At 32.5% G+C, this 26,490-nt stretch overlaps 1 protein-coding gene across 1 annotated transcript in view; it reads left to right on the top strand.

Moving 5' to 3' along the window:
* LOC118188020 (protein Spindly-like) overlaps nt 1–25,746 on the top strand; it is a 55,647-nt gene extending 29,901 nt beyond the window's left edge. Inside the window, exons 7-9 of the mRNA XM_035358353.2 lie at nt 3,950–4,167; nt 9,167–9,354; nt 24,753–25,746. Of these exons, the coding sequence (XP_035214244.1) occupies nt 3,950–4,167; nt 9,167–9,354; nt 24,753–25,207 (861 nt within the window). The 3' untranslated portion in view covers nt 25,208–25,746. The remainder of the gene's footprint in view (nt 1–3,949; nt 4,168–9,166; nt 9,355–24,752) is intronic.
* Nucleotides 25,747–26,490: the final 744 nt, after the last annotated feature.

Genomic DNA, 26,490 nt, shown 5'->3' with positions numbered 1-26,490 from the left:
CAAGTGCTTAAAATTATCAATGATATCTAAGGACTGAAGGAGAAATTTAAATACATTTAAAATTCGAAAACTTATAGAGTTGCAGAACACATTGAATTTACTTTTATTTCAGAATACTTCATACAGATGTTGTGATAACCATTTTGTTGTCTTATGCGAAAGGAATGGATCTTCGTACCCCAGAGATGCATTGCTAACATCTATCCCAATGTGTATAATTAAGATAAGTAATCTTGACTTAAAGCTATTGACAATATTTGTGTATAAAAGTTAGGCAACACTAAGACAACTACAGTCATGGATATCTCATCAATGGAATATATGGCACAGGCTTATGTGGATAGTGGAGCAAGTCATTCAATCGCTGGTGAAAAACTCTAACAAATCTTAAAAGAAGATGAAGTTCGAGAAATCTTCTTGCACTGTTTGTTATGCTGACGGCAGTCAAACAATGAAAGATATTTACACAACTTGTGTGAAACTTGGCCTTAAAGGATGGACCTTCCCTTTGACACTGATAGCTCTTCCTTGTGCTACAGATAATCAAACACTGCTTGGAGAAAACTTCCTAAAAGAAGCTGGAGTAGTTCTAAATATTCGTGAGCAAAAGGGGTTTTTCGGTGATATTCCAAAACAATACTTTCCATTTGCTGAAAGAGTTCAAGTCGAATCCTGTGACATATTAAAAATCTGTGCCTACTATGTTCAGACGAAGGTGAAATTCTAACTGAAGAGCAGCGAAAACGATTGAGTGCCTTATTGGAAAAATACGAAACTACGTTCTCCCCGGGGGGGGGGGAGAACCAACTCCTTACATCGTGCACCAGATTGATACAGATGACTCACCTTCAATGGCTACAACCCCTTACAGACTGTCTCCAGCAAGAAAGGATATTTTAAAGAAAGAAATTGATGCACTTCTTGCATCAGGCGTAATCGAAGAGTGCGACTCACCATATGCAGCACCCGTTGTTTTAGTTCCCAAGCCGAACGGTGACTTTCAATTATGTATTGACTACAGGAAACTGAATTCTGTGACTAAGTCTGATCCATGCCCTCTGCATCGAATGAATGAACTTCTTCATACCGTGAAGCAAACCAGATACATGTCTACCATAGACTTATACCATACCATAGACTACCATAGACAGGGTATCCAAGTTAAGATGCACCCTCCGGACAAAGACAAAAGTGCTTTTGTATGTCAGTTTGGAGTCTATAGATTCACAAGGATTCCTTTTGGATTAAAGATGGCACCAGCCACTTTCGAAAGATTAGGTTAAAGGTCAACACTCTTACTTATCGCGATGGTGTTATTGTGATGTCTTCTAGTTTTGAGAAGCATCTCGAAGACTTGCGTTTAGTGTTTGATTGACTCGTAAAACTTAAGCTTCATACCAATCGAAACAAATGTCATTTTTCTTGTTCTAAAGTGAAATATTTCAGACACTATATCACAAGTTCTACAATTGAAATATACTGTGCCAAAGTAAAAGTCATTCAACAAATTCCTTCACCAAAGAATGTGATGCAAGTACAGAGCGTCTCTCAGATTTGCAGCTGGTATCGATGCTACATTCCTAATTTTGCAGAGATCTCAAGATCATTGAGTAATCTCACGAAGAAGCACTCCACTTCGAAATGGAGACCAAAAAAGAAAATTTCTAAGAATGTTGCGCAAAAGAACCAACAAGACAATTCTTCCTCTGGCTACTCACCGACATGTCTTCGTAGACAGGGAGGGGGAGACTGTAACAAATGAATAACATCGACAGCGCGCCGTATCGATGATATAGAGAAAATACTCAGTTCAATGCACACGAGCTGCAGAAGTGAGATGTGATTGTTTTAACTCAGGCTGTGGACTTTCAAAACTATTTAATGTAATTCCTTTTTTCAGTTTGATCATTTTCTGTATGTTGTTATTAGGTATTAATAAAACTTCATATAAAATTATCTCCTAATTAACTGATTGATTTTCTAAGGATATACTACAATATTATTTTTTTAAGAATAATATATCTATTACTTTATCATCTTTCTTTTATAAATTTAATCTTTTAGTCACCAAATGTGTGGGTTTCGAAAATGCTGTCAATGTTTGTGATAAAACAGTTCAGCTGTGTAGAAACTTTCAGGTTTTTTTCTTATATACAGTGTGAATGTTGAGCATTTTTCTCAACACAGGCTGTTACTTACCATAATAAACCACCTCCTTCTAAAATAAATTTGTACGTGTATTAAATAATTATTTAAAACATTATTTATCTTTCAATATTATGCATTATACTTTTAAAGGAAAGCAAAATTTGAAATGGATGCTTTACTAAATTATTATTTTTTTCTTGTGAATATTTACTGCAATGGTAATGCATGTAATTAACACGTTAACTTTGTTGTGAATATATTAAGGATATTTTCTTTTCCTGACTGCAGCAGCAACTGGAAATTTGAAAATTGATTTCATACAACTGGCGGGGCAATAGACTACAATTAATGACCTACTTTTGAAGGAAAATTACGAATATTGACTAAATTATGATCGCAGTGATATTAATAATGAATTCCTTGTTACAAGAGAAGTATTTCAAAAGTTATATTTCTGTTAGTGCTGGGAAAAATGTGGAAGGGCAGTTCTTTTGAATTTTTGCAGTTTTTTTCTAAAATACAGTCTTTAGAATACAGTTCAAAATATTGTAATACTGTTGCAAACTTTTCTTACAATTATTATAAGTGCTGCTGGTTGTGAGAAGAATAAGAGAAGCTGTGTTTCAATTAAAAATAATTTAGAAAGTTGTTTAAATAAATGTTTATTTTGCATTTAAGAAATCTTTCTATATTGTCTATATTACAGCAACTGGAGCAATCATTTAGACTTCTACAATGTCATCGAGGGTTTTGAGAATAAAACAAAGTAGCAAAATAGAAATATAATTTTAAAATGCTGGAATTAAAATATTTCAAAAACAAACAGATTTGAATTTGTTTCCTTATATGTCATTTTGACATTTTTTTAGTTACTTGTTTGTATATGCTGGAATTAAAATATTTCTAAAACAAACAGAGTTTGAATTTGTTTCCCTATATGTCATTTTGACACTATTTTAGTTATTTGTTTGTATATCAAGGAGGATGGTAAATTCAAGTACCACAGTCTGTTCAGCAAAAGCTGTAGCAACACCACTGACATGCCCACAGCGAAACAAGAATAAAATGTTCTTAAATTTTTGGCTGCTGTGCTGTTAAACTATGTTAATTATCTGTACAGTGGAAACAAATTTAAACTCTGAAATATTTTAATTCCAGCATATATAAACAAGTAACTAAAAAAATGTCAAAATGACATATAAGGAAACAAATTCAAACCTGTTTGTTTTTGAAATATTTTAATTCCAGCATTTTAAAATTATATTTCTATTTTGATACTTTGTTTTATTCTCAAAACCCTCGGTGACATTGTAGAAGTCTAAATGATTGCTCCAGTTGCTGTAATGTCTAAAGCTGCTTAAAGCCTTGTCTGCTCTCAGTATAGTCAAATGGACTTGACTACTTGCAGACTAAGAAGCACAGAATGGTTTTCTTCGTAAAGTTGGATGCGGAGAAAACAGCAGCTTTTTTAAGCAATGTTATCTGCACTACAGTGGTTGAAATCTAATGATTGCAGAATAAGTGTCCAGTTGTTCTTATAAAATCCTGTACAAAGACACCCTTTAAGTAGGCAACCCTTGAGTGTTTTGACATAACAATTCAATTCAACTCTTAAAAATTTATAGTGCAAATTTTAATAATCACATTATGACGGGGAAAAATATTTCCATAGAATCTGAGATCTCAGAAATTTCACTTATGATAAGTATATCTATTTCTTGCTTGATATCTGAAGTACTTGATTTCTGAAGTTTGCAGCTGATTAATTTTGCTTGCAATAGAACTTTTGAATATTTTTCAGGGTCAAATGGCAATCCTTTTGAGTATGTCTAGTCGTACCTATCAGGAAACCTACATAGAAAAACTAGAAAGCCTTCTTTCTAATGCTAAAAATGAGGTACTGGAACTTACTACAAAACTTGGTAAAATAAAAAGTCAACAAAACAAGAGCATTGATCAGCTGTGGCCATCAAAAAGAGATGAATATGATTACCTGAAGGTTCTGTATGAGCAGTCACAGTTAAGTATTGAATTTTTACCTGTATAATAATTCTTAACAATGAAATGCTTGTTTTGAAAATTTAAAGCTTTAATGCTGTTTTTACCCTAACCTGAGGCAGGCTCTACTGCCTCCTTCATTGTGCACTTTGCCTTTCTTTTTAGGAGACCTTCTTAAATTTTTTTATGACAATATAAAATTGCTTTCATGATCTGCATGATTTAAAAATATTATTTCTCAACTTGTAAACAACTTACTTAAACTAGAAGTAAGTAATTAAATAATAAGCAAATAAAAATAAGAAAAACAAAGTAAGCAAATAAAAATGAAATTAATCATTTCATTTTTTATTTGTGCTTTTTTTCTTTTGTTTATTTGATGCAACAAGTTATTTATTGTAACTAATTGGTTTCAAAAAATGAGGGAGATGGAAAGAGAAGAAGAAATTTGTTGCTGTAATGGAATTAAATTTGGATTTAGTGTATACATAAATGTATTTTTTAAAGATTTTATCGAATTTTAAAAATTGCAGATGATTTATATGCATATTGTGTTGGGGTGAAGTGGTGTAAGGATAGATTTGCATCTCCCATTCTGTTTGGCGTAGTCAATAAATTTCAGCTTGCTTTTTTTTCATGTCTGGAAAGCACTACTTAGGATATATATACAATAGTTTATACATAGTTTTGAACTAATGTATGTAGTTTAAGATAAAATAGAAATTTTTATGAAATGATATGCTGACTTTTATATGATATTCCTCAGATTATGCCAAACTGCCAAATTCTATGAAAATTCATGAGTAGTTTTTTTAAAGTCAACGCTGAAAATTTAACCTGGGTAGTGTTAATTGAATTTGGAATATAGAGGCCGCCCTCAACTTTCGCATAATTCATTGTTTTGCACACTTTCAAAATTTTTTGTCACTATTTCAAAAATTATTTGCTTCTGTGTAGGCACTCCCAGAGTGTAGTAGCTCATGCTTACTTTGCTTATCATGGATTTTTGGGAATAATTATGATGTTACTAGGGTCCCAGCCATGGTTGCGAGGACAGCATGCTTTCAATGTATTATAGATTTAATGTTACGTTAGGATACAAGTTTAAATGTGTATTTTGCCAATTTATTTGTTTACTAGCTGCTATGCAGCCAGCCTGCGTCTGGCTTTTAAGTGTATCAGAAAAATGCCTAAAGGGGAACACCAAACATTAAATTTAAAAACTGCACAGAATTTTACTTTGTAGAACAAATTTATCAAAAATAAATAAAATAAAAATCTGAAAGTATTCAGAAAGGTATTCTGAAAGTATTGTTTTTAAACGTTTCGTGTGTTACTTTATTTATTAAATATTCTTCGAACTAAAACCATAAAATTAATTTCAACAGCAATATTGCATTTAAAATGAGCATATCTTTAGAATTTTCGATACAGAGTCTTGCACGCTGGAGATAATTTTTTTTTTTTTTTTTTTATACAGTGTTGCTATTGCTCGCTTTTAAATTGTTGAGTTTATTAATCAGAAATTCATTAAAGTTTTACAAAATATGAAATAGATAATAAAACAAATTCCAAAAAGGTGTACTGGCTCTTGTCTAGATGCACCTATGTACCAAATTTCATAGCCCTGGGTCATAACTTTTCTCATAAACTTATACACTCGATTCTTTTTTTCAATTAAAATACACAGATTGTAGATTGTATAAAACACATGAAATGTAAATTAAAAACCAACTGTTTAATTTCATTTTCCTTTGACAAATCTCTTGTGAAAGGGTGTTAGTTTAGTACAGTTTTCTTAAAAAATACTGCACCAAGCTTCTTCAAATGCTGCATGATGGTTAAAAACATATCATTTAAGAATAAAAAGCAGTATTTCATATTTTACATAAAAAGAAAAAAAATATTAAAAATAAATTTGTAAAATGTTTTGAAAGTCGTAAAAGAATGGTATTGAATTTTTAATATCCAATACTAATTATCACAAATTTTATTTTCTACATAATTTCAAAGAAATAAGATAACTGCGGGAAATTTGAACTTTCCACATTGAATAGTGTTCAAGAAAAGTGTACCCAAAGTAAAAAAAAAAAAAAAAAAAAAAAAAACATTCTGAGAAAATCTGAAAAAACACCATTCAAATGTGAATAATTTACAAAGAAAATCATTTTAATACACTCTATAACAAAAACAAAATGACATACCAAGAAGAATTTGTCCGATGAAGACAAAAATTGGTGGATAGGAAGAGTATGTACAGAATAGAAAATGAGTAAAATTTCAGAACAATTGAATGATTTATTTCAGAGTTGCATAGTTATAAAGTAATGAGCTCGATAAGGTGTTCACCTACCTATAGCCTGGATGCAACCTGCCACACAGTCTGGCGTAGACTGATAAAGCTCCCGAATGGTTTCCTGCAGTATTTCTTGCCAAATTTGCTCCAATTGTCAGGCTAGGCCTTCAACATTCCCTGGTAGATGCAGTTGCCTTCCCATCATATCCCAGACATGCATGATGGAAGAGAGATCTGGCTAGCCAAGGAAGTGTTTGACAATCTATGAGACTGTTCATAGCAACATGTGCCATATGTGGTCTGGCATTATCTTGCTGAAAAATAAGGCCAGGGTACTGTAAAAGGACGGTAGCAAAACAGGTCTCAGAATGTTGTTGACATATCGCTGTGCTGTAAGTGTGCCTCTAATGACAACCAAAGGGGGTCTGGCTATAAAGAGAAATGGCACCCCTGACCATAACTCCTGGTTGAGGGTCTGTGTGGTGTGCAATATTGAAAGCAGTATCAGGACGCTGCTCTGGGCATCTCCAGACGTGTCTTCGATGGCAGTCACAACACAGCTGGAAGTGTGATTCATTGCTAAAGACTGTTTGTCCCCAAACAGAATCATTCCAACCTAATTGAGCCAAATACCTCTGTAATCTGGCTCTACAGTGTGCAGGCGTGAGTGGCAGGTGGCATAATGGTTGGCATGAGCATTTATTTCGCTCTATCAGCCGTCTGTGAAAGGTCATGGTGGATACTTGTGTATGGGTCGCATGATGGATGATTAGCGATGAATCAAACTCTGTGAGCATCACATTCCCATACTTCTGACTGTAGAACTTTGTTCTAAACTGCAATTGAAGACACTTTTTATTCTGGGGTTAACTAAGCTAACTGAAGCAGATAGCATGGTAGGAAAAGAAATAAGCATACATAAGAGAAAAATCTTGATTTTATGGGGGATATAAATGATGTATTTTATACCAGGAAATTTTCAACTTTGCACACCATACAGCTAGGGTAGTCAATAATTTACCGGTTATAAAGAGAGAATCCAGTTCACTTCAGTTAATGTTAAAAGGAACACTTAGTCTTTATGAATGTTAAATGAGTATTCTCAGATATTGATTATTAAATAAAATTTATTTTTGTATACAGCATTTTTCACATTAATCAAATATATAATTTAAGTTCAAACATTTTAAAAATATAAACACAGAATAAGAAATAAAAATAGAATGTAATACTTTAAAATTAGTCATCTGAGATTGTGTAGATTTTAATAAAACTTAAGTGATTTCAAAGGCGAATAAATGTTAATCGATTTATGTTGTATAAGAGAATTCTTTGGCTCGTGAGGAGAGATAACTTTCAAAAAGGGAAAATTCTGAATATGCTTCAAATGTTATTTGAACTAAGTTTAAACAATTCAATTTTTAAAAAAAAACAATGTGTTTAATTATCCATTCAAAGGATAATAATCATTCTGCATTTACCTCAAAGTTTTAAAAGCGTAAAGGAAAAAAAAAAAAAAAAAAAAAAAAAAAAAATTGCTATTAGAATTAATGCAGCGTTTATCTGTAATTTAGATATTTTGCCTAAATAATGCAAAAGTAGCAAGTTTACTATGAAATACAAGATTTTAATTTGAAATACAGTATCTTATTATCTTAAAATTTTACAAAGGAAGTGTAATTAAGTGTAAGTAATTTTTTTCCAATTTCTGTAATCAAAATTACTTGCATAAAAACTCAAAAAGAGTAGCTTATATGTGCATATCTTATAACAAAGTTTATAATGATTATTTAAAAATGTTAAATTAATTTACAATTTTATCTGTAGCATTTTATCTGTACGTGTCATGTCTTTGAACTGTTGATATGTAGTTTTTAATTTCTTGAAAATTAATTGTGTTCTTTTCTTTTTTTCCTTTTCTCCCTTAATTTCTTTTTTAGCTGATGAAATATTCTGTTAGATTTTGGTTTAATTCATTCAAAATAGAGCAATTTAGAGTAAAATTAGAGCTGCGAAAATTAATATAATAGGTGTAATGTAATTAAAATTACATTCTTGTATTGCTTTATGTGTTTTGTTATCTACATGGAAATTAACATCATACATGTAATGTAATAAAAATAATATTATTGTATTGCTTTATGTATTGTATTAATATTTACTTAATGAAAGTGCCATAGTGAGTTTGAAATTATATATGAACAACATTGCAATATTTCAGTTTGGGAGAAGCTGGAAAGCACGTGTAATAGCATTGCAAACTGAAATTTTGAATATTTCTATATTTTTAACCAAGGAATTGTTAGATGTAAATAAGCTCGATTTTGTATATATTGATATTGTCCAGCAGTGAGTAAAGATCGAACAGCAAGAATCTGTAGTGAATTGGAGCTTTGGTTATAAATAGACTGCAAAGATTAGAAATGAATGATATTTTAGATATAGAATGTCTGGCAGAAACAGATCTGACTTGATTATTAAAAATGTTTTTTTTTTTTTTTTTTTTCCTTTTAGTATTTCACATGCTTTTGTTATTCAGGAGAACTGCATTTTATTTTTCTTGACTTTCAAAATTTCTTATCATTAAGAGTTAATTGTAACAAAATTTTAGCTGTTTATGCATGCAATAATTCTTAGTTTTTATCCACAAAACTTTAAAAAAAATTTAGATGTTGAGACGCTTATTGTTTTGAATTAACAATTTGGTTATTAATTTAATTTTAGACAAAAAGAAAAACAGCTAGAGAAGGAATTAATATCCTTAAGGATGAAAAATATAAATGATAACAATATTCTAATGAAAGCTCAACAGAGTATTTACCATACCAAGGAAATGCTGGATGCAGTTCAAATTGAAAATATGCAGCTAAAGTTGAAATTGAAAGAGAATCCTTTACAAGCAAGTTTTATAGGTGAGTTAAAAATTTACTGTAGTAATATTCCAGTAGTGTCTGAGTTTTCTTTTATAGCAGCATTTTTGAATAAACATATTAATCCATGTTTTTGTTTGCTGATGCTTTTAATGTCTTTATTGAAGGTAAATTTAGGTGTTAAATGACTGGAGCTCATTCTCATTGTGTCAAATTCTGTATCTCATATATTCAGATTATATAGGAAATGGCTGAAGGATAAGACATAGAAAAATTATATATTTTTTTATCTTTTGAACTAGAGCATTACCATAAAAGTTTTGTATTGTTGAGTTGAATTTTTAAATAATATAAAAGTGAAAAAGTAGTTTAGGTCATTTAACTGCAGTACAAAACGTTGTAGAAAAGTTAGAAATTTTGGCATAAATGGATATTATTTGCTGATCCCCTTGACCTATTTATGCATGATTTTGCTTTATTTCTTGAACTGAAAGTGGAGCTAAAGGCATGATATTTTGAAACTTTGTCTAACATTCATTGGAGCATTCAATCTGACATCGCAAGACATCCTGTGCAGTTTAAGACAGCGGCTTTCACATTGCTTTGGTTTGGAATTTCGTTGATTTTTCAGGTTGATTGATTTTCATTCATTTCATTAATTTTTGAATAGGATGAATATTTAAATTAAAAAAATATTGTAATAAAATATGCATTATCACTAATCTCTTTCAAAATACTTGCTTACTTATTTTTTCATGAAGTCCAAGAATTTATTAAAAACACTTTATGTGGTACACTAAGGTATAAATATCAAAGGCAGATTTTGTAATAAGAATAGCTCTTTCATGACGTACATACTATATTACAATTATTCTACTAGACAAGGCATGATAAAAACAGGGTGAATATTTAAATCTTAAAAAAAGTTATAATAAAAGATATATTGTCACTAATCCTTCTCAAAATACCCCTGCTTTGAGCACATGTATCTCACCATTCTTATCATTGTCTGAAGCAGTTCTGAAAGATTTTTTTTTGGGGTGTTTTTAGTTGTACTGTTGTAGCTTTCTTGATATTCTGCATCAATTTAGAATGTTTATGATAATTTTATTTTAAGGTGTCTGAGCATTTTTGTAGTTTAACATAGGTGGGACATAAACCAGTTTTCCTCAAAAAGCCTTCATTGAAGGCCTCTCTCTTGTTTTGGCAGATTATCCTTGCATGCTTGCCTTAATCAATTAATCCAACCTAATTTTGATTCTCGACAAAAGTCAGAAGCTGTATAGTGCAATGAATAAAGTTATGAAAATGTACTATAATATTTAAATTTGATAGAAACTATTGTGGCGTAAGTCATAATGCGTTAAAATAAATTTTGTATTCGTTTATCTCATATTCGAATAGGTTGTTAGAATGCTTTAAATAAGAGGACTTCAGGTTCTAAAAATTTCCTCAACAGTTAGTAACTTGTTTGAATGGATCAATTTGCTTACTTTTTCAGTGCTGTCTTAGGATTATCAAGTTGAAGGATATGTCAGTGACTTCTATTATCATTTTGCAATTATTATGAAGTTACTGGAATCATTTTGCAATTATCTTCATAGTATGTTTGTTCATCATAAACCTGTTTTGTCATTTTGTTCCTTCTGCATGTTTTGCAGTTTGAAATAAAATTTCATTTTGTTGATTTATTCATGATTCTTTATCTTATAACGTTGCGCGCCTCCAACTTGCACGCAACCAAGAGGTGACTGTGAAAACTTGTATAAAAGATAGAGCCTTGTGAAGGGTTTAAGTCCCTTTTTATTCAACGTAATAAATTACAATTGCATTCTCTTGACGCTTACAGACGGTGCCAACTCGGCAGTCAAATAAAAATAATAACCTGAAAAGAAAGTAAAGACAAGATTCTAACTACGAGGCTCTCTAAAATAACTAACTCACCGTGTTTTACAATACTGCTGCTAATTCAGCAGACTTGGAGCTCACTGGAACAATTACCACTACTTCCCGCCAAGCACATAGGCCGCAACGCGGGGTTCTTCAATTCTCGCTAACTACCTCCGCGCTCGCTAAGTAAGAATATCACACCGAACTCGTTTCCTTCTATTTAAATCAGAATACTACTTCCGCTGGTAATTTGAATCCTTGCATGTTCTACTCAAATTTACATATTCTGGCATTGGCAGTTCCAGGGGAAAGTAAGGCTTGACAGGAAAGATAGCTTAAACTTAAAACAAATGTTAGTTAAAATAAATATAAACCCTACATTTGCCGCTGCCAGAATTTGGAAAACTTGGAAGCAGGTCCTACAAACGACCTGTTGTAAGTTTCTCTAATTCTGAACTAATTGGCGAGAACCTCGTTTACACACACAAAAAAAAAAAAAAAAAAAAAAAAAAAATCTTATGTAACAATTATACTTAAATTCTGTTGCTCTACAAAGCTTTCTTCTTACAGCAACTTTTCCTGGACTTCATCAATCAATCTTGGTCTTTCCTTCCAGCATCTGGAAGGAATAAGTATCAGTATCTTTCTACATGCATTATAATTTACACTTTCTTGACACAATAAATTTTTGTTTTTAAACGATTCGTTTTTCTTAGTTATTGCTTACTTCACATTCATTCAATTTTTCAAGCATTAATTTAACTTTACCCTGGCTCTCCACCGTGTGTGGTGTCAAACGGGAATATTCGTGTTTTAGTCTTACAACACTTCCCCTAACCACCATGATTTGTTAGAATTCAACGACCAAATAGACACACCTTACTCGACATTCTACAACTCAATGAGCTACTTTAATAGTCTTAAAAATTCAAATGTAGGTGGAGAACCCTACAAAACACATTCATTCCAACTTCCCCCTCATTCATCTTTAAACATGCAGGCTTTCGCTCTAAAGCATGACTTTATCTAAAATTTACTACTTAAATTTTGACTTCATTGCTTTTAAGCATTCACTTTTAGCATCTACAATTTTATGCTTCTAGACTAAATTCTACTTTTACATAACATGCAAGTATTTACATACATTTACAAAAGTTTAATACATATGCTTTTTACAATTTACCATAAAATGAATAAGAGAAAATAAATTTTTACTTTACTCATTCTTCGCCAAGCTGGCGGCACTGAAAGTAAAATTCTTATTAATACAAGAATACAAAGTTATTTTTATCTCCGGCCAAATTTTGGCTTTAACACAACAGGATTAGTCTTTCAACCAACAGAAAATGCTTGTTTTTAGCTTTTACACTTAAAGAAAATAATACTTTTGCCTTAGCTAAATAAGTAAAACAAAACTAAGTCTCAACCGAAACATATTGACTTTCGTCAAAACATAGAACTTCGTACCTATGCATAACATTTCGGAACAAAAGAGAAAAAAAAATTATAGAAGGTTTTAACTTATCTTTGAGTTTTCGATGCTTGAAACTCTGTCATCCGTTTTTGGCAAAATTGATCCCAAGTTAGAGGTTTCATGGATGTCAATCTTCTCCTTATTGATCTCCGAGTGTCGTCCACGTTGCTTTTTCTTTTGCGTCCTCTACATGCTGGCCTCTTGACGGAGTAATCGTCTGGTTGTTGGCCTTTGCGTTTCTGCCTGGGACGGCTGGTCTTGACGTCCTCCGGTCTGGAGTCCTTCTTGAATTTCTTCTGTTCGTCGTATTTTTGTGCCTCCTGTTGGCGTTTCAGTTTCCGGAACGGCGGCCTTGCTGGCACCTGACTCTGTGGCCGTGTGTGCGTTCTCCTTGATGTGTAATTTCTCCTGCTATCCTTTGTAGGTGGTGTTTTTCTCTTTACCACGGTTTCTTTACCCGGTTCATCTGTATTTTTGTTTTTCTTAAACGCCGGAGTTTGAAAATCATTTTTTCTTTTTGATACCGACATCCGGGTTGTAGAAGTGCTAGGTCTCTCTTCAGTTCTCTGTTTCTTGGGTGGTGGAATAGTTGTTGTAGTCTCTGATTCTTCTACTTTGTTTAGACTTGAGTCCTGCAAGAAACTTTTAAGGATTTCAAAATCATTTGGATTATAGTATTTTTTCACCTGGTCGGGACTTGCTTTACAGATTTCCCCTCTCTCGTTCTTAAGATATAACACTACCCCTTTGATTTCCTGAATTACATAGGGGCCTTCAAACTTTGGAGCTAGCTTTGCCATAAAATTGTCTGGGGCACTTGATAAAGAAAATTTCCGCTTCAATACTTTATCCCCAACTTTAAAATCTGCTTCACGGCGTTTTCTATCATAATAAAGTTTCTGCCTATTTCTTGCCGTATCCGAGGTTTTAAGCGCCTGATCAATCAACTTTTGCACATCTTGTTGTTTAAACTCCTGCTCTCTTTGTTGCACAAAGAATAATTTATCTAAAGGCGTAATTAACTTTCTGCCTAAAAATAATTCTGCTGGAGTTTTTCCCGTAGTATCATGATGTGCCGTTCTTAAAGCATTAGCTAATTCATTTATGTAGCCATCCCAGCGCTTGTGATGTGTGCTCACGTAACTGCGAATTATTTTTACTATGTTTTTATTAACTCTTTCTGCTATGTTAGCCTGTGGTCTATACGGAACCATTTTGATATGGCGTATGCCAAGTCCATTGCATATATTTCCAAATATTTGACTAATGAATTGTTTTCCATTATCGCTAATGACTTTTATCGGTGCACCGTATTTTAAAATGTATCTGTGTAAGAATGCATCTGCGACTGTTTTGGCTGACGCGCGTTTAAGTGGAACAATTTCTATCCATTTTGAAAAATGATCTACTATTACTAAAAGAAAACGATTTTTATTTAACTCGCTCTGGGGGAAGGGACCAAGGAGATCTATGCCTAAAATTTCATTCGGAAATGTAGCGCGAATGCTATTTAAGTACCCGGCCGGGCTGTAATTAATATCATTTATTAACTGACATTGATTGCAGGACCTGACATACGCCGTTACTATTTTGTATAATTGCGGGAAATATACCGCCTCGCGTACCCTTTTTATAGTCTTTCTGACCCCGAGGTGGCCCGCTGTTTTTTCTTCGTGCAACTCCTTCAAAATGCTTGATCGAAGCGAGGCTGGGATGACTGGTTTATGCTCAAGATTTTCGTTTGTTGTTTTCGTATAGAATAATAAATTATCTATTATTTCATAGTTTTTTGCTCTATTTCTTATCGCATCGATATCTGTGTGCTCAAAGCTTTCGGGGTCTTTCAAATAAGCATAGATATTTCCAAATTCAGGATCAGCTTTCAGTTCAGTAATAACCGTATCTCTAGAATCTAAAATTTTTGAAGTCAACACAGCGCATTTAAGTTCATTTCCTTCGTCGTCCAGTTTTATACGAGAAAGTGCGTCAGCTACATTGTTTTCCTTACCCGGTTTATATTTTATTGTGATATTATATTCTTGGAGTTTTAAAGCCCATCTTATTAACCTGGGCGTTAGGTTTTTTCCCGAGTAAAGTCTACCAACAGCCGCATGATCCGAAAAGACTGTTATCTGCGATTTGCCGAAATAAACACGAAATTTGTGTACAGCCATTAATACGGCTAATGTTTCTCTTTCTGTAGCTGTATAATTCCTTTGTGTCTGATTCAATGTTTTACTAAAAAATGCCAGCGGATGGTTATTTTGCATAAGAACCGCACCCACCGCATAGTCTGACGCATCTGCTGCAATTTCCAGGTTTTCGTCCCCCTCAGGGAATTTTAAAACAGGGGCATTAATAAGCGCTTCTTTTAATCTTTCAAAAGCTGTGTTAGCTTCCGCTGTCCACGTAAACTTACTCTTTTTTCTTTTGATTACTAAGAGTGGTTCAACAATATTAGCGAAATCTTTTATGAAAGATCGATAGTAAGAACATAATCCAAGGAAAGACGAAAGTTTCTTGGCGGTGTTTGGCGGTGGGAAATTCTTAATAGCTTTTATTTTTGAATCTTGCGTTTCTATACCCTTTTGCGAAATTTTATAACCAAGATATTTAAGTTCTTTAGTTGCGAACTTGCATTTTGAGGCGTTAATTGTAAGACTGGCCTCTTTTAATAATTTAAAAACTTGTTCGAGGTCATTAATGTGTTGTTCCAACGTACTACTCATTATAATTATATCATCTAGATAAATTAAAGTTGACTTTCCTAGGACAGGCTTTAGAACAATGTCCATAGCTCTCTGGAATGTTGATGGGGCCCCACACAACCCAAAGGGCATGCGTAAAAATGCATAAGTGCCCGGTTTTGTTATAAACGCTGTTTTATGTATATCTTCGGGTCTCATAGCTATTTGATAGTAGCCGGACGTTAAGTCCAAAGTAGACATATATCTTGTCGATTTGATCTGTCTAATGATCTCGTCTATAACCGGCAAAGGGTAAACTGGAAATTTAGTAATGCTATTTAGTTTTCTGTAATCGATAGCAAACCTCCAAGCCCTTTTATCCGAAGGAGGAAACTCGTTCTTTTTCCTACATAGTACGACTGGACTCGCGTACTCACTATTTATGGGCGTTATTATTTTATTCTCTAACATCTCCTGAATATGTTCTTCGATGATTAGGTCTTTTTGTTTATCATAACGATACGGTTTAGTCCTACAAGGTTTTTCGGCATTTAATTGAATCTTATGAGTCACGATTTGGCAGTTTCCTGGTTTTGCTGAAAACAAATGAGAAAAATTACTCACCACTTGCTGTATTGCTTTACTTTCCTGGTCATTCAGATGGCTAAAGTCCACTTCAGGTGTCTCCACAGGTTCCACCACCCTCTGGTCCATCTCCAACACCACGGAACTATCTTGAAAATTTAATTTGGCCCTCGCGGCCCTTAAAAAGTCCATACCTAAAATAAGAGAGTGTTGTAGGTGTTTCACCACAAAAATTAATACTTTGAGATTTTCCTCTTTTACCTGTAAGTTTAATGATAATTTCCCGATGCAGTGACATGTTTTTCCTTGCGCTGCTATAATTTCCGTATTTCTGGTTTTAAATAGTCGTATCCTATAAAAATTCTTTTTGAAGAACTTTTCACTCATAAAATTTCCTTCTGTATCTATGAGGGCTTCTACTGGTACATCGCCAACCAGGACTTGTATAATTGGTAGCTGTGAGTTTTTTACGATGACCGTGTTTAAATGTCTATTTGAGGGTTTTTTTAAAACTTCCGGGGTCTGGACCCTCCCTTTCACAGGCCCCTCTAGTCGTTTAAAGCTTTCCTTTCAATCTGTGTCTTCTGGGTACGCGGATGTTTATTTTAAAATTTTCTTTTTGGGCCTTGACCTTCGAGTTTCGATGCGTTAGCTTGATAGTTCTTTCCCCCATACGAGCGATTTCCATTTCTGGTTTCCTCCTTCCTTCGGGTACTTTGAAAATATGTTTCCCCTCTCGCTTTTTCCGCTATTCTGCGATTTTGAAACTTCACCGCCAATTCGAAAAGTTCCTGCAATGTGGTTGGGTTTCTAATTTCAAAGTAGTCTTGAACAGCGGGTAACAATCTTGGTAATATTATTTCAATTATCTCCGCATCGGGTTTTTTTCCATACAGCATATCCGTTAGCTTGATTTTTCGTAAAATAAAGTCCGTCAATTCTGCTGTATCCCGTTGGTAGAAACTATATAGTTCGGCTTCCAGCCGTGCGCGATCTTTCACTATGGGGAAGGCCTTTACTAACGATTTTTTGAAATTTTCAAATGTATACGTCGGGCTTCCAAATTCACCTAGAAGAAATTTGCCTATATTTTCCCACCATAGCACGGCCTGTCCTTTTAGTGCTGATGTGGCGATGGCAACTTTTTGTCTTTCAGGCACAGGGTAGAGCTGAAAGTGGTTTTCTAGACCTTCTAAAAATACCGCCACCGAATTTTTTCCGTCGAAATAGACGTTTGGCTTGATTGATGCTCTCAAAGTCTGGACCAGGTATCCAAATCCTTCTAACTGAGTTGTCATTTCTTGGTGTTGTCCAGCGGCTTCCATCCAATTTTCGGCCATTTCAGTTCGATAAGTGTTCGGGCGCCAATATAACGTTGCGCGCCTCCAACTTGCACGCAACCAAGAGGTGACTGTGAAAACTTGTATAAAAGATAGAGCCTTGTGAAGGGTTTAAGTCCCTTTTTATTCAACCTAATAAATTACAATTGCGTTCTCTTGACGCTTACAGATGGTGCCAACTCGGCAGTCAAATAAAAATAATAACCCGAAAAGAAAGTAAAGACAAGATTCTAACTACGAGGCTCTCTAAAATAACTAACTCACCGTGTTTTACAATACTGCTGCTAATTCAGCAGACTTGGAGCTCACTGGAACAATTACCACTACTTCCCGCCAAGCACATAGGCTGCAACGCGGGGTTCTTTAATTCTCGCTAACTACCTCCGCGCTCGCTAAGTAAGAATATCACACCGAACTCGTTTCCTTCTATTTAAATCAGAATACTACTTCCGCTGGTAATTTGAATCCTTGCGCGTTCTACTCAAATTTACATATTCTGGCATTGGCAGTTCCAGGGGAAAGTAAGGCTTGACAGGAAAGATAGTTTAAACTTAAAATAAATGTTAGTTAAAATAAATATAAACCCTACAATCTGCATCACATTTTGAAACATATCAACTGTAATTCACAATTCATTGATCATATCATATACTATACTGTGGTTTAACATATTGTTTCCCTTATTGAGTATTTCATTTTTTCATTGTCTGACATTAGTCTATTAACTGCCAGATTTTTTTAAACATATTTTTTCAAATATAGTTCCTCTTTTGCATGTATACAAACATAGTGCACTAAATTTAACATTAATGAAAATAAATATGTGATTTTTTTTTTTTTTTAAATTTAAAGATCAATCCCCATTTGGGGAACACGGCATGTTGCCAGTAAATATCTGTGAGTAATTCTCTAATGAGTGCCATGTGGTAACATATTCTATATGCAATCGAACATTACATTTTACACATGGTTTTCAAAATTTATTTTTATAAACCACACATTTCCTCCATTTTCCATCTGTTAGATTTCTTTAATGTGCCTCAGAATTCTCATATCTGCTGGTATACACATCTTTAATCAAAAACCCCATAAAATTCTTTCTTCATTTTCTTATTGGTTTTTAATAGGGCATTCCTTCATCCTGTTATATCTCACCATTCACTTCTCTCTTTTAGATTTTTCATCAAATCAAAACATGTGAAAAAATTATTCAAATAAAAACAATGTTCTTCTGGTTTGTCTGTAGTTTCTAACTAATTATTCAATATTACCAACATGCTTAATCCATGCATGTCTTTTTTGAACTACTGCTTAACTGACTTTCATATATTTTAGCATTGTAGCAATATCCAGTCATACTACACATTGCCCATTGCTTGAAATCAAAGCAAATGAGTTGCCTCAGATAAATTGCTTCAGAAAATGATGAGACCATAATAACACACCATCTGTTCATCGATATACAAAGTACATGAAAATATTTCAGTCTGCATAAATGTTTTATCTAGCACATCCAAAACTGGTTGTATTTTGAACAACATTTGTTCCTATGTATAATTGGTATGTTTGTAATTGTCACCAAAATGTAGATTTCTCTTTATTTCGATGTCATGATTTCTTGTCATACATTTTCGTACAGTTCCAGTATTTCTGTTTTTTACTGACCAATACGTCTGCTCTTGAGGTAAAGAGTGATATCCAGTTAACAGTAAAAATTCCAAAGTTTTTGAAAATGTCATAGAGAGCGTAAACTGGTGGCAATTATTTTGAGCTATGTAAGATACCCTCTGCTGTACAATATAATTTACTAGATCATCTGTTAAGAACATTTCAAAAATTTCTACTAACGTTTTACCTTTTGCTGTTTCTATCATGTTTGTTTTATGCTGGTTGCATTCTCCTTCTCTATGACTAGGCGTGTTGAATGATAGTTTTCTATTTCACTTTGATATGGATTTCTCTTTTTACCGTACCTTTTTTTTCTTTGGATTGTATTACACCTCCCTCTGTGAACTTCTAATGAACCTGGAACATCATTTGAGAAGGTATCTTTCTGTGTGTTGTCATCTTTAGCTTCCAGATCAGAAACATTATTAGTTGTATCTGGTGGTAATTCAACTATGCCAATAGCACTGACAAGGTCATTGTCTGCTGAATCAAGATAGTTGTCCCAATGTTCTTCAAATTCTTTTAACATTTGAACTTTGTTTCGATTCATGATTATTCAAATTGAGCAAATAAAAAAATATTTATCAGAATACAAATTATAATAGTAGAATCATTTATGAAAATTCAACCAGGTTGCTCTCATGTAATTTAAAAATATCTAGATGAAACAACTTTTCAGCCTAGATTTCATGGCCATCTGCCCTAAAAATTGTAAAAATTCTTTTGCTGAATAGCTGAAAAGGATTAGCCACACCATCACAATATTTAGAAACAGGTGTGTTTCCAAGTCACCTGCTCAAAACATCTAGTAGCAGCAGATAACTGTAATGAAAATGGAAGTGGTATTTGTAGTGTAAACAGTAAATAATTTTATACTAGAAAGCCTTGAGCTCCAAATGGGGATCCTTGTATTTTGCAGGTGGCCAAGCTATAAAGTAAATAATTTGCTGAATTTTAATACTGTTCACATAAAGTTTCAGGGTTCATACTGTCCTTAAGAGTCCTTAAAATTCCTTAAGCGTTTTGGAATCAATTTTTGGTCCTTAAAAGTCCTTAATTTCGGCCAAAATCGGCAGAAGGTCCTTAATTTTAATAATCCGAAATTTCTGTCTGTTTTTACGACTGCCATTTTGAGTGTGAATTAGCATTTTGCAGCAATATTTTTGACGATTCACTGACAAATATGGTTATTTTTTTTAATGGGTTCATGGGTTATAATTTGTTCCTATTTGTAATATAACTGGTGGGATACCCGAGTTTCTGAGCAAGAAGTGAAACATAAGAATTTTCAAATTATTTCATTTTTTGTAATGAAGAGCTCTCAAACAACTTTCCGCTTTTGTGGATGTGAATTCTTTTATTAAATGGTTCTAAATTTGGTGACTTATCAACATTTTGGTGATTTTAAGATTGGTTTCTATGGAACATTTTTAATTCCGAACTCTGGGAAATTTTTGCTGACTTTTTTAGAACATTGTAATGCTGATAAATTTCATTAAAATAATAGCAATGTATTGGAATTATATTTAAGAAATAACATTAAAATAAAGCAGTTTTATTTTTCACTGTCATATTATAAAGTTCCATTTGTCCACATATTATACAATGTTTTGAATCTGAAAAATAAGCAAGGTATAATGCTATAAAGCACAATTTGTGAAACAGTTTTTAGCAAAAGCAAAATAGCTATGTAATTAATTAGAAATGTCTTTTTAATTTTTTTCATGGTAAGAGTTTTTCCCCATTTCACAGAATTCTCAGAATATGCATCAGTTTTCTTTTTCTCTACTTTTCACTAGACACAAGCATGGAAAATATCAAAAATGCTTCTAATCTTATATGAACAGGCAAATTATAGAAAGAAATTTTGTTATTAATAAAGAAATTGAAAACTGGCAATTCAAAAGATTCATCTAATATGTCTTAATGCATCATACACAGGGCTGGCGCTAGGCATTTTGCCACCTGATACAGTCTCTGTGGATCCTAAATTCTGCTGCCTGGTGCCTTTCTAAATTCTGCTTCCAATGCTTGATCTAAATTCTAAAAGTTTTGCCATTTCTAGATTTTGCTGCTCGGTGTGTCACTAAATTCTAAAAATGATGCCTCACCAGCATATGAATAAGAAATGAACTAAATATATAAAGAGAAAGAAAATCATTCTTAAGAGATATGTAGTTATTATTATGTAAATTACCCAGTTGCTAACAATTTCAGCCTTTACTATAATTTCCCATTTCTATTTCCTCACCAGAATGCAAATCACAGAGACAGTTTTTAACATGAGCTTTTTGGAGTGTAAGACAAAGAGTGTGTTTCTGACCTCCGCTTGATCACTGTATTAGTTCCTATCAGCTCTGATAATTTCCATTACCGCTGCTGACATTTGAGTTATGACGATATATGAGTTATTGAACCAGATTAAATTAACCACTTGTCTTTGACCACTAGTCCATATTTTTAGTGTGAATTTGACTGTTCTTGTTTAATTACATCACCACGAGCTGTAATTGATTTTGTTAGCATAAGAACATGCCTTTATGTTCTAAGTACTTTTTAAATAAGAAGCTTATTTAAACCTCTGATTTATAGTTACTTTCAGACATAGCCATAATTTGTTTCACGTTTGTTGGGGGGTGGGTGGACTATTTAACTTTTACCAGATCAAGTAAACCATCATAGGTAGTACAATGTAGAGAGATTGACAGTTACGAGATAAAACAGGCAGAAACTAATGAAAACATTGTTTTGCGTATTGAGACAAATTTCTAATCGTTTGAAAAGATGATTAAGGAAAAGGAAATCGATATAAATTAGCCAAAATGTCTGGACAGGGCTTCAAATTAAAAAGACACATAATTATTTTGTTGCTACAAAATATAAATGTTTAATGTGTAATTATCCTAACATTGTTTAAAATTCAATGCCATAAATTGCATGTATTTTAAACTGTGAAATTTTATTAGATTGTGATATTAATAGGTTTTTTTAACAAATTAAAAAATAAATTTAATTTAATAGTGTCCATGTAAATCCATATGACTAAGGTTATCTAATATCTAATTTAATTACTTATAACTAAGTTACCCTTAAAAATTATCTTTGCATATTAAAGTGAGTTACTGCCTTTCATTAACCTTTACAGAGGTCACAAGGTAAAACACAAAAATATAAAAATTCATGTAAAACTTATTCTTCGCATCTAGTGAAACTTAAAATAATGAAAAACAACTTATGTTCAATACATCTAGTGCTTTAGTGGCTTAATAGAACCTTAATGTATATTAACTGAGTTACAATCCCTGAACTACACGAAGCTACGACACTAACTGCGTCAGACAGAGCTCAGCTAACTTTCAAAACTTACTAACTGTGCCTACATCAGACCTTTCAGGTTTGCTCTGATCAGCAGGTCTCTCTCTAGGCAAGCAGGAGTGGTAACAACAGCCAGTCTTTTGTTATGAATCATGATGATTTATATTTTAATGCTCATTTTAACCTATGCTGCTTGACATAAAATCTACTTGCTATTAATTAAATTTCTAGACTCAGCAAATATGTTACAAAATGAGACATTAAAAATAAATAAAAATCTGATAGTAAAATGTAACTAAAATGTCAAAATATGTCTAGTTATTATAAGTGTAAAATATTTATTGATACTTGATAAATTTGATAATATTTATTTTATTCTCAAACACATTAATAATTATGTTAATTAAACTATGTTTAATAATAATGCATCCTACTTACAAATCTCTTTTTATTTCTAGGAGGGTATTAAAAAGTGAAGTTTAAGGCATAGATATAATATTTTTAATTGAATTTATTCAGTTCCCATTTGCTCACAGGTCCTTAATTTTATTTATTAATGGTCCTTAAAAGTACTTAATTTCTGTGTGCAGAAATGTGTATGGACCCTGAGTCTGTAAGAAAAAACTTAGTGCCGGTTAACAGCACTAAGTTTGTTTGTAGTGCCATGGGAGGTCACCTGTGACTGGCAAAACCAAATTACTAGAAACACGTAATTAAAGTAAATTTTCAATGTTTTAAATTTTTCAATATTATCATCATTACTAAAATGGTGTGAAGAAATTAACCACTTGCGCTAAAAAGACGTGCCACGCACGTCGAGATGCTTTTGTCTCAAACCGCGCAAAAAAATGAAAATAACGTGTTGCACATGTCGTCTAACTATGAGATTGTTTATTTCTCGAGTTACAGCTCTGGATTGCAGACGTGTAAATGAGACACTTTACTGCTTGTTATATTGTAGCGCACGGCACCGCAACCGTGAAGTTTAGTCGTAGCGCAAGTGGTTAATGGGATATAGTACAAAAATAATTTTATTTGTATATATAACATGTAAGTTTAAATATTATGCGTGCATTTTGCAATGTGTTGTATTGAAACATTTCAAGCAAATAAAAGGTGAACCAGTGCAGTCTCTACAGTATGTCAAAATTTTTTTGGTACAGTTATTTGCCTTAACTAGGTTTTCGAATTTTTTACCTAGCCCACTTTATGAAATTGTCATGTAACCCTAGCTCTTCCTGGCATTTTTTTTAAGTTCATGATGCAATAAGAGTTGATAAATTCATAAATTTGTGTATTGCAATTTATGTTTCACAAAATATTCAATGCATAATGAGAAATTCATATTGGCCAGATGGGCGAGCCTTGTGAAATTAGTGTGGCATTAATGTGTTAAAAGTGGTTCAATATTTCTGAATGATTTTAATAGAAATCTGTAAGTATTTTCCTTATTATTTTTTTCTGATACATCTCTTTTTTCTAATCACCTAATGCATAATACTACTGATGGAACTTCATTATGCCATAGTTATAAGCTGCAAACTGTCTTCTAAGGGGAGAGAGTAACAACCGTGCTTTCAGATCTAGATATTCATACAACACATGAACATGATCTGCCTGAATTATAGGAAACATTCAAAGGAAAACTATAATAATATAATAAAACTAAATAATAAAATTAAGGAAGTCCCATCTAAAATAGAACTAAAGGTTTAAACCAAAATTCGAAATAGTTGCTGGACATAAAAGGATAGCTACAAACTCTCTGCCAATCAGTTCATCAACAAAAGTAGCACATCTTTGGTAAAATATTTTGCTGAACATTCATATTAAGTAACTGAGTAGGATATGAACATAAAATCATTGCCAAACCCATGCATAAAAACAGCTTTGAAATTAAAGAAGTACTTGAAATAACCACCAAACCATGGTGTAGAGAGACTTTTTCTTCAACCTTCTGTACATTGATTCTGAATACTGCAACCCTACTGAAAGCAACAAGAAAAGATGAACTTGGTCAAACTTATCTATTTTATCTCTAAGCTGATGAAACAAATGGTTATCAACTGTAGCTCCTTTATTTACATTTATACGTGGTTTCAGCATGCCAGCCTACAGTGTTTGATCTCATTTTTGACTTCATTTTTAACTGTATATACCAGTTAATTTTTCAACAAATTATATATTTGCTGACTGCTGTTGATAGATATTGCCTACTATCATATTTATGATCATCAGCTTGGCATATGAGCTCAAACAATTCTGCATGGGAAGACAGTACTGGCTGTGAAGTCAATATTTGACTATAGTAAAGATTGTTTTTATTTGATCGCATTTCAAAATGTGTAACTTAAGCAGTTTATTCCTCCCTGCCTGTCTGAACTATGGATACAGGGGTAAGAGTATATGTAAAATCTATGTAAGTTTTTTTTTTTTTTTGCTTTAATTTTAAATTAATTTCAGACTATTTGTCTATTTCAGTTCCAGAAGATAAATTAAACACTGATGTGCCAGATCTCAAAGCAAATGAAGAAGCAATGGAAAAGACTGCAAATAATGATATTATATTTGGTAGATTAAGATTAGGAAAGGATGGGAAAGTCCAAGAAATATCGCCTCCTCGGAGATCTAATAGAGCTGTACTTCGTCACTTTTACGTAAAACACAAAGAACAAGGGGACAGCTACATTTCAAACAATGATACAATTACTGGGTTTGATTCCTATCAAGATGAAGATAATGCTGTCAACCATTTTGAAGAAAAAAGTGTTCAAAAGTTTGTGCCAGACAGAAAAGAAATTTTATTTGTACATGCTAATGGAGAAAATAAGCAAAAGTCTGCAATAAACACAAACATTTCTGCTGACTCTATTGAAAAAAAAAGTATGCAAAAATCTTTATCACCTGTAAAATTCAGTGAATGTACACAACAATGAAGTTCTTGTTTCTATGCTACATATCTTAATTTTTTAAAATAGTTGCTGTGTCTGCTAAGTGCATTTGTGTTATATTGTATAAATTTTACTGATTATTAAAGCATTTAAAAAAATAAATAACTTTTCCAAGAACTTACTTGTAATAAAATTTTATTTGCTTAGATGTTATTTTAAAAAGTCGATTAATTGCGTAACATTTTTTGGTCTGAGTGTATAAATAGAGAGTTCCCATCATGAAACTCATTCTGTTTGAAGGATGTTTCATAATTTCTATGGAGCAATTGTTTGTAAAAAATCTGAGGCTATTCTTGAAAAATTCTAGCTAAGAATCACTTCAATAGCAAGCATAAAGGCATAAAAAGTTCAGATGAGCCCATTCATTTTTGTTTATGTTAGAAATTAAATGTACAGTATACTGGTCTAAATTTTCATATATATTTATCTCTCTGTTTCTCATGAAAACATTCTGTGCAATCATTATTATGTGAATTTTCATTACAGCAGTAAAGCTTTAAATAAACATGGGCATAATTTTGAAATGTGCAAGGCTGCATTAATACTTTTTGTGTGAATTATAACTATTGACTTAAAATGTTTAACAATGGAATCATCAAAACAAATAGTTTTTTTGGTACACTTTTTTTTTTTAATTCAAGCATTACACTCAGGAAGAGTTTTCATAATTTGTATAATTGCTGTAATTTAATGTTATTAAGAAATGTATTTTCTGTTAATCTGTTAAACTAGCAGAAAAGTTATCAGAAAAAAATATAACAGCTTATTTTTATTGCTTAGTCTTTGCTTTATGTTAAATCTGTTATAATACAAGCTAATTTATTATCTACAATATTTTGGCCATCTTATTTAGATGAAATTTTTTCAGTTACTGCAAAAAATGTGTTTTAATTTTTGTTTTGTGTGTGTATGCATGTTATTGCTTAACTTTTTCACTTGAGCAATAAAGTAGTTAACCTGCGAGCACACGCACCGATCTGACGAACACGAGAACACGTGCCGGGTATGTCATACCCGGAAAAAAATTATTAAAAATTTTCCGAATAAAATTAATCGGTTTTTAAAAGAAATTAAAATGTAAAACCAAGTTAATACTTCATTTTAGACAAAATATGAAAGAATAAGGAGAGGTAAAATTATTTACTTACAATTTTTTGAACATTGTTTACAAAATGAGGTCATATATTCCATACATATACTTTTGCTACAATTTTCGCAAATGAATCTAGTCTTTCTATCTTTTTTCTTGGGGCACTCTGTACACCTGT

This window comes from Stegodyphus dumicola, chromosome 8 (assembly GCF_044657685.1).
Source record: "Stegodyphus dumicola isolate Sdum_Otavi_A_Nest chromosome 8, ASM4465768v1".
In the NCBI taxonomy this organism is placed as follows: Eukaryota; Metazoa; Arthropoda; class Arachnida; order Araneae; family Eresidae; genus Stegodyphus; species Stegodyphus dumicola.
Note: the sequence above shows the minus strand (reverse complement) of the source record. Positions and strands in the feature narration are given on the sequence as shown.